This window comes from Sinocyclocheilus rhinocerous, unplaced genomic scaffold (assembly GCF_001515625.1).
Source record: "Sinocyclocheilus rhinocerous isolate Xijiao unplaced genomic scaffold, SAMN03320098_v1.1 scaffold1201, whole genome shotgun sequence".
NCBI lineage: Eukaryota > Metazoa > Chordata > Actinopteri > Cypriniformes > Cyprinidae > Sinocyclocheilus > Sinocyclocheilus rhinocerous.
In genome coordinates this window covers 1,435,081-1,444,433 of record NW_015654059.1, presented here as the reverse complement: position 1 = coordinate 1,444,433, position 9,353 = coordinate 1,435,081, and the positions used below count along the sequence as shown (strand labels likewise).

At 38.0% G+C, this 9,353-nt stretch overlaps 2 protein-coding genes across 2 annotated transcripts in view; both read left to right on the top strand.

Annotated features, from left to right (window-relative positions):
• Window positions 1-246: 246 nt before the first annotated feature.
• Window positions 247-5,972, top strand: LOC107716730 (uncharacterized). Its single transcript, XM_016523267.1, has 4 exons — window positions 247-1,042; window positions 1,322-1,374; window positions 1,459-1,529; window positions 1,896-5,972. Exons 1-4 carry the CDS (start codon window positions 276-278, stop codon window positions 4,806-4,808), a joined length of 3,804 nt encoding a protein of 1,267 aa, XP_016378753.1. The 5' UTR covers window positions 247-275; the 3' UTR covers window positions 4,809-5,972.
• A 1,748-nt stretch (window positions 5,973-7,720) lies between these two features.
• The window catches only part of LOC107716726 (probable methyltransferase BTM2 homolog), a 10,558-nt gene continuing 8,925 nt past the window's right edge, over window positions 7,721-9,353 (top strand). The window contains exon 1 of the mRNA XM_016523264.1: window positions 7,721-8,009. Coding sequence (XP_016378750.1) covers window positions 7,853-8,009 — 157 coding nt within the window. The 5' untranslated portion in view covers window positions 7,721-7,852. The remainder of the gene's footprint in view (window positions 8,010-9,353) is intronic.

The following is a 9,353-nucleotide window of genomic DNA, read 5'->3' as shown; positions in this document are numbered from 1 at the left end:
TTTATTACCCGACCCACGGATTATCGATATAACTGGGATCCGCGGATCACTACTGTGTATTCATGACAATGTTATGTTGTTTGAAGCGTGCCTCCAACATATTTTTTCATGGGTCCCCTGAGCTCTGACTGCATAGCTCAAGTTGTTTCTGCCCTAAATATAGAGTTGGCTTTTCCCTACAATGTCAAATGTAACTTGATTCCATAAGTTAAGTCACAGCACGTCAGTTGCTGGCTGACCGGCTGAGTTCCTCTCACTCTGTGCCACACTGCCTGATGGAGTCTGTGGGAGAACTGTGCAGTCCCACTGGGGCCAGCTCCAACATACTGAGCTTGCCGGAATCCTGCCCCTGGGATGAGGACGAGGAGTCACTGGATCTGGAAGGAATCAAGCCCAAATCTTCACCCATACCAAGACGACGGAGTTCAACGTCCTCCGATGACTCCTTGCTTCCCCCTTCTAGCAGCAGAAGAGTGTCCTTTGCTGATGCCTTCGGTTTGAGTCTCGTCTCAGTGAAACAGTTTGATACTTGGGGAGTAACTGACCCATCAGGCTCTCTGGAGAGTGACTTAAATGAAGATAAGGAGTATTACATGGTTCCTCTTTTCACTCTTCCACAGACTGCTGAGGAGTTAGCCTTGCAGGTTCACAAGCAGAAGCTAGAACTAGAGAGTTTGGAGTTGCTTTCTGGGACCACAACTCTAAGAGGAATCATTCGCGTACTGAATATTTGTTTTGATAAGATGGTCTATGTACGTACCTCTTTAGATTCATGGAAAAGTCATTTTGATCTGTTGGCAGAGTACGTACCTGGGTCAAACAATGGTGGGATGGATTGTTTCTCCTTCAAACTCACACTAGTACCCCCATTTGGAGAAGAGGGCACTAGGGTCGACTTCTGTTTGCGATATGAAACATCTTTAGGCACTTTTTGGGCAAATAACAATGAAAATAACTACTCTCTGTTTTGTTGTAAAAAATTTAAGGAGAAATCCCAAAATGAAAGTGAAAACAGAAGAAAAAGCTGTCTGAAAACAACCAGGTGAGAGGTCACCAAAATATCTGTTGCATAGACAATAATGAATGTCAAATGAATTATTTCTAAAATATTCATATAATTGTACTTTTACAGAAATGATCCATAATGCATACTACAAAAACTTGATAATTGATACAGTTTTTAAATTTAAGTACTGTGACATGCCAGAGATAATATATGCATAAAACTACTAGTGGAACTCAATGAATTAAGGAACAATATACATACTGCCCTTTCCCCAATTCTTAAGCACAAATAATTTTTGTATAAATAATTTTACAGCCCAGATGTCTCTGCTTTGACTGTTGCAGCAACAAATAATGAAGAATTTCCTGGTAATTTACCTTCTGAAAATTACTTGCAGCTAGATTTGGAAATACTATAAAATTCTGATAAAAACATATGTTTTGTTTCCTCAGTTATAAATCAAAATTCTGGATCTCTAAATGAAAACTCTAAGAAACTTGAAAAGGAAAGCAAGGAATTAGTGGTGAGTTTTATATTTTACAAAAGATTGATCCACAGTCAATTAATTGTGTGTTTTAATGAAACAATGCATTTTAGTATAAAATTATATAGTGAAAACATTTATTTTAAACATGCCGTAACACTGGCTGCTCTTTCTGAATGTCATGTGGTTACTGATGTTAGGCTTTGACAAGTGTTAGCATAACATTACAGTATGTACTGTCCCAAACAAGACACTTGATAGGTCATGCTGTTCAGGGTCGCTCTGAGATCATCAAGTCACGTTGTTAAAAGTAAACCCAAGTCAATGTCTTCAGTCAATCTACATTTTATTTATTGAAGATGGTGTTTCATTCAGTATTTTTCACATCTATCTCTTTGTAAACAGGAGGAAATAAGCAGAAACCACAGCCGAAGAAGCAGAAGAAAGGCTGCACGATTAGCAAAGATTAAGGAGCACTTTGCTAAGAGGGAAGAAGAAAATAAACAAGGGACCAAGACCAAAGAGAGTGAAGTTACGGCAGAGACCAGCATGCAGGAACATGCATCATTGCTGGAAAAGACACCATGCAATCCCCTATCACAACATACTGCTCGACCACCAACATGTAGCCAAATATCACCCTCACCAGCTAAGTCCCTGAAATCTGGAGATTTAGATTTTCAGTCTAGTGGAGATTCCATTGACATCTTAAGCCAAGCTTTAACACAAGACGAAGAAGACAACATAATCCACTCCAAGACTAATTTATCCACAGAAAACACAAATTTATCCCTGGAAGACTCCATCAGTTGTGATGAATCAATTGCATGCTCAGCTTCTGAGGTCCTGGAAGACATCCAACATACCGAGTGCATTACTGACCAAACAGTTTCAATCAATCAGGCTGTTCCTGTAAGCCAAAATCCCGACTTGTCTATTTGCAAGTATGTTGAAAAAGCATGGAAGGACTTTGAGAAGGATGCTAAGCAAAGAATTAAAAGTTTTGCACTAAGCTCTAAGATGCACGAGGGCACGAATATTAGCGATGGCAACCCAAAAGAGAATGTGAGTTTAATAACTAATTCAGAGCCTCAGCTGTGCTCCCATGGCTTCACATTTGGGACCATTGTAGCCCCACTTTATCATCAGGTTTTTAAAAACATGGAAACAGAGAGACAAGACTTCTTTCCAAAACCATTGGATAGGTCATTTAGGGAACTGGAGGATGAGAGTCAAAGAGCGGTCAAAGCCCATGAGACCCCAGACATTTGGCCAGAGTCTTGCATATCTACAAAACAGACAGTACATGATATTAGTGTTGGCATCTGCAATGAATCAGCAGAACAGAACCCACAACATACAGTAAACCCACCCAAAACTCTTTCTGAGCCAAATCAGTGTAAACATGTTGAGAAGGCAGAAGCTTCTTACAATCAAAACTATTATACCGGTGGTATCCGAGAGTACCCAAGAGACATCAAATTTACTGAAACAAACCTTCCAAAAGTTACATCCAGGCAGCCAGATCCTCCACTTGGAGAAGTTTCAACAGTGTGCACACAAGTTTTCACTGAATGCTCGTTCCAGGATGATTCTTGCCAAAGTCTATGTTTATTTCCCCTACAAGGACCAGAACTTTTAGCCACTACAAATGAAACAATAGAGTCAGGTATTGACAGCCTACCTGAACAGATCCATCCTTCATCACCCATAGAGGTTTTCAAAACTTCATGTTTGGATAATCAGAGGTCCTTTATAAAAACTGAAAAGTCACAAAACCAGGAAGACCCTACAAATATCTACACCAAAGAGGAAAATATATCAGTGCAAACAGAATATTCAATCAGCACCTCTTGCATTCTTGCCCAATCTCCAGATGACCCCACAAGGATCAGCTTGGGTTCCTCTGATGATAAATTCAAGTCTGACTGCTGTAAGATGAGATTGAGCATTGAAAAACTTTCTCATTTAGCAATAGCAACAACTATGCCAATAGAACCATATACAGAATTGGAGAACACACAGATAAATATGAGCAATACTTTGGTGAGCTGCCAAATGAATGAAAAGAAGGAACAAATGCTCATGGGTTTTTCTACACAGACTTCAGAGATGGAGCGCTCCAGTATTATTAATTTTGATGGAGAATGTAACACATCAGTGATTAAAGAGATAGAAGAAATTCACAAAAGCCTGGAAGAGCAAGAAAAGGGAAATGGAAATCAAATTAAGCAGATGGAGAAGCAGAAACAAGACAAAGAGGAGAAAGAACAAGAACCAGAAGAACAAGAAGGTGCAGAAGAAAAACATGAAGTTAAAGGAGGAATAAATAGCATTGAAGATGAGTTGAAATACATAGACGATGAAGAGGACTTGGATGCAATGGAAACTGAGAGAGAAAAGAAACAACAAGATGCACATGATCTGCTTTCTCAAGTTGCAGAGGAGCAGAAGCAGATCATTAGTACCGACACTGTTAAATCATTACCACAACATCATATTGACTTACATGAAATAGAAAGTCTAGGTGAGTACTCAGAAAAAGAGGACATGCACATCAACCATGGATTAGAGATCTGTGAGGAAACTGCTACATCTTGGCAAGAATCATCTCAAAAGACTGATATTGAACTCAGTGGAAGTATGCAAGCTATGGAGAATGATTGGAACCTCATTGACTTTATTGATAAAGAAGAGAATGTGTGCTGTGAAAGTGTGAAAAGTGAATGGGAAACTACTGATGATGTAAACAGTATGCTGGAAAACATGGAATGCCTGGCAAAAGACTCAGTGAACAGAGATCTTGAAAACGTTGAAGACAATACCTCAACAGAATCGCAGATAGATGATGAGATGGAGCTGTACCTGAACAGTCTGAGGAATTCACAACAGTCAGTATTCAGAGAAGGCGCAATGAGTGGAAGCTACGGCAAAAGACCCTCCTTGAGCAGAGGAAGGCCATTAGCTATGCCTTCAATCTCTGAGTCTATGGACGAGGACCAGCCAAGTAGTTCCCTAGAGGATTTAACAAATATTGAGTACAACATGAAGCTGGAGAGAGCTACACTGCCCCTAGTTAATGGGAATGAACGTGTCATTGGACGTAATGTCTTGTGGTGGAAAGAGTTTCTGTCCTATGACAATATGTCAAGGGTGACTGGATACACATTTTTGTTGATAGTGTTTTTGGTCATAGCATATTATTATGACTTCATTGCATGTTTTGCCCTATATATTCTTACAGTGTATTGGCTGTTTTATCAAGGGGAGGAAGAACCACTGAAAAGCTCTCAGAAAGGTGAAAGAGGACTGCAGTAAATATGATTTACTCGTCAACATTTGTTGGAGAACTTAGAAATGTGAATCTAAATGTTTTGTACACATACAATTGTTGTACAACATTGGATTATGTGGGACTATTTATCTCACAAAATTTCATAATGGCAAAGACATGTTTATAAGAAGACTTTTACATTAATTTGCCATTACATAAGTCAATAGGTATATTTCCTTGCTCTACAGACAACATAAAGTTTGCATACAATATCAAAATGCTCTTTACAAAGAGCTGAACATACAGCAAGAGATTATATGGGGTCTACAGTATATATGTAGAAATTGTTGGGTTCTGTGTTAATGGTGCCTGGTACAGTGATGATACACTGGGTGAGTAAAAATTTGACAGATTATAGAGGATAAGTCTTGAAAAAAGGATTATAGCGCGATTTCATTGACATACTTTTATGCAGCTTTAATTTCATGCTAAGTACCTGATTGGATTATGGTTTATATACAATGCATATACAAAATACATAACCTGTTAACTATAACCTCTTTTTTTTTAATAATCATGTTGATTTTTATGTCTAATATATCTTGGCAAAGAAGGCAATAAGATGAATGTTCATGTAACATCTGAAGTGATGAAAAAAAAAAGAAATGCATTTTTCTGTTGCAATTATTTAACAAACGTTTTTCCATACATGGTCGTTCAAGTTTATTAGAGTTAATTTTTTTTCTTTACATATCATCTGGTCTGTTTACAGTAAAACAGTTTGAGACATCAATGATCAATACCCTCCTTTGTTTCAATATACCAAACATTATGGTCTTAACATCTCCAAACTCACCAGCTTTTGTTAATAAGGACAGATGTGTCAGAAGTGTCATATGACACAGTCTAAACACAATGTATAAACCGTGTAAAATAAATCATAACTTCCATCGTTGTACTCTCAAAATAGATAAGATTTGTGGATTTTTTTTTTGTGGTGTCTGTAAATTTGCTTGTCCAATCAACAGAGTATTTTATTGTAATTCAACATTGTGCAGCTGTTATTATTTCAAGTTGTCTTTATCTTGTCCATTTATTGTTAGACACATTCACGGAACTGGCTTTCAATGAACAAACAGATGAACTATGATCTCATATCCAGGTTATTAGATTATGCAGTTCACAGAAATAAATCTGACCACATATCTCCCCAAATAGACTCCTTTTTAGCTGTAGATATTTAAGAATGTTTCAATTGCTTCTGGCCACACAGTGAAAGTCAATGGAGTCCATAACAAAAGCCAAAAGACTTTAATTGTACGGACAAAAAAAGAAAAAAAAAGTAGCCTAATTAATTAAAATAATTTTTTAATTAATTAAGAAGTATTTTTTTTTTGTTATATTGTCTTTTATGTTCCACAGAAGAAAGAATGCATGCATGAGGGTGAGTAAATGGCATCATTTTCATTTTTGGGTGAACTTTCATGGCTAGATGAGTGACTGCATATTTATAAGCTAACAGAATAAGAAACATTTTAGTCCCTTTAGTTTAAAGTTCATGGGGGAGCAGTTTGTACAGTTGGGCAGGGTGACTATTATGGGATTATCACTCCCTCTAAATGGGATTGAACTACATGATGACATTTTCAAACCCAAGGGGACACACAAAAGCACTGTTGCTCCAGGTTTGCTAACTTGTGGTTGATACACTGACAAGGATAATATGCACAGGCCTACATATATGGTTAATTCATTTTTGGACATTTTTCTCAGTCATCTCAATGGCAAAAAGTGGGGGGTTGGGGGGTCTGGAGCCTGCCCCTTTAATCGCCGACGCTAAAGTGCACTTTCGGTCCGATTAATCGAGAAGAAATCCCCGGATCGTGATTGTGCCCTCGTAATGCCACACTCCCCTGCACCTCCAGAGGACTGTACACGCCACTGCCTAGTTTTGACATGATTCTTCATATTTCGAAAAAAATACTGCAAAGTAATTTACTGGGTCCGACTAGTTCTGGTGTTCAGTGAGTTTAGTGAGGTTTATAATATTCACAGTAAGCCATAATAACTCTGTGGGGTGAAACATGACAAACTCACGTTCTCTCCACGCCACACAGAATTCCGTGTCAGAGCACGCGGGAATGTGACCCTCCGATGTGATTCTAATGACCAAATGCTAGAAAGACCGACCTTTCGTGTATTGTTTTTTAGCGGCTTTGACTAATTAGTAATCCAGTGTAAATGTAAATGTCTACTATGATGCGAAGGAACGCTGTGAATGAACATCTGTTTTTTTCTTTCTCATGCCACATTAATTTAGGCGCGAAACTACAGGTAAGTTGTTTAAAGTCCGCGTGAGCCGGAAGTTGCTGCCGACTTTATTTCAGTGTAGTGACGTATTTCCTTCTGAAACGGAATATTGAATAGAGGGCATGGTTTTATTTTGGCGCTCCTCCTCTCCGTATTTTTTTTTCAGCGGATTAACTTGCACGGATTAATTGTTAACATCAAGACTAGCAATGTGCGCTAGTAAAGTAAATAAAGTCAATTTTGATTTCATGCCGACTTTAAGCTCAGGCCCAGCCAATCAGAGGCGGACATTTTTGAAGCATTTACTATTTTTATTGATGATATAATTGTATTGATGTTAATATTGTAATTTAATTTATTTAGGCTCATTCTTAACATGAAGTATTCTTTTAAATTAAAATTTTGTAATATATATATATTATTTTACTAACAACAACAGTAACAATAAGGATATAACTCATTAAATAAAAATAATTCATATTACATACAACAACAACAATAATAATAATAATAATAATAATTATTATTATTATTATTATTATCATATGTAACACCTTATCAAAACTTAATGATCAAACAAACTTAATTATCAACCCTTCAGAGAGTTGAAATCAATTGATTTGAGTTTGAGGCGTTTCGTGTTCAGCGTTCACGGATTGGACGTGCACTTCCGGCACGTTCGCCGAAGAGGCGCAATCAGGCTGCGCGTTGTTGCGGCGTGTGCGTGCGTGCTGACGGACTGACGGAGCCGGTGCGCCGGTAGCCTCAGTGCTGTACTATGGACCTGCGGAGCAGTGCTGAGACAGACCCGGATCTCTCCGAATACCACGCCGGCTCCGTCCTGCCGGAGCTGCAGTCCAGGAAGCAGGAGCAGGAGAAGCTGTCGGGGGTGGTGAAGAGCGTGCACCGAAAACTCCGCAGGAAATACATTGAAGGTACTGGCTGAGAGATGCGTAGCTGTGTAAGTTAGCCTAGCCTAGATCAGTTTCTGTAGTCTGGCCTGATCAGAGATGCGGACATTTAAACGCCTGGAGAACAACCGTGAACCTACGAGAACAAAAAATGAGTTATTTTAATTTAAACTTGTGTTGCATGACTGTTGACATGGACTGGTTTCGTACTTGGCTCGTTTTGGAAAGCATTGGCTGTGGCTCAAAACCTAGTGAGCTGCCTAGCTGGGTAATATTTGAATAGAACGTTCCGAACGCCCTAAAATAATGCTGTCTAGGTAGGCAGCACATTAGGTTTTGAAACAGCCTTTGTCTGTCTTTCTCTCTGTCTGTCTGCAGCACGACGTCACAGTCTAGTCAGCAAGCCTGTGCAGGGTCGTTCATCTGTTCCTGTTTTGCTCTTCATAGATCCGATGGCAATGTTTGAAGACATAAACAACGTTTAATTCTCCTGCGGGGAAAAAAGGCTATAAAGAGAGAATTTATGAGCATGAATCCTCTGAATTGTGTGTCCTGAGTCCTGACTGTGTACAGGTGACAAGTGTGCTGCTCTAAATGCTTCGTCACTGTCAATTATTTATCCATTTATTGTTTAACACCTTTTTTTATCTAAAGACTTAATACACATATGATAAATAATGGTCAGCTGATCTATTTTTAGTGTGTCTACTTGCTGGGGATGGTATAGTATAGGCTAAATAAGTATAAATACCTTTTTTTCTTTTTCTTTTTTAAACTGGTATCTTTTAACATTTATTTTAAGGATAAAATATATTAAAAGTCCAACAGGTGAACTGAAAACTTTGCAGTCAACTGTAACAGACCAGGTAGCAACAGATGAATTGCAATTAAGGAGAGTTAGAGCTGGTGTACTTGTCAATTGTATCGGTTTCAGTGTGACAATGTCACCATGGTTATGAGCACTCATGGTGTAAATCTGGATTTTTTTTAGTTACCTAACCTTAAGTACACTAGCTTCTCCACTTATTTGACTTTCTGGGTAGAGATTTTAGCATGTTTTTTTTAAGTGTATCTAAAAAAAATAAGAGGAAAATTCACTATATGTGTATATATAAGTGCTGTCAATCGATAAAAAATCTAATCTCACATTTTTTTTCTGAAATAAATCGCAATTAATCCCACCTAACATTAAAGTTTTTAAATATACTTTTATATTGCAATAATTTCACAATCAATCTTCAATTTAATGTAGAAATAACATAAAGACATTATATTTTGTTTAATGGCATCTTTTTTATGACTGAAGGCAAGTATAAAAACTCGTCAGCCAATACTACTAATACTACTGATGTCTCTATGAAATCCCCC

Coding starts and splice junctions, on each gene's coding strand:
- LOC107716730 (XM_016523267.1), top strand. CDS start 276: ATGGAGTCTGTGGGAGAACTGTGCAGTCCCACTGGGGCCAGCTCCAAC. Junction 1,375..1,458: donor AAATAATGAAGAATTTCCTG/GTAATTTACCTT, acceptor TTGTTTCCTCAG/TTATAAATCAAAATTCTGGA. Junction 1,530..1,895: donor AGGAAAGCAAGGAATTAGTG/GTGAGTTTTATA, acceptor CTTTGTAAACAG/GAGGAAATAAGCAGAAACCA.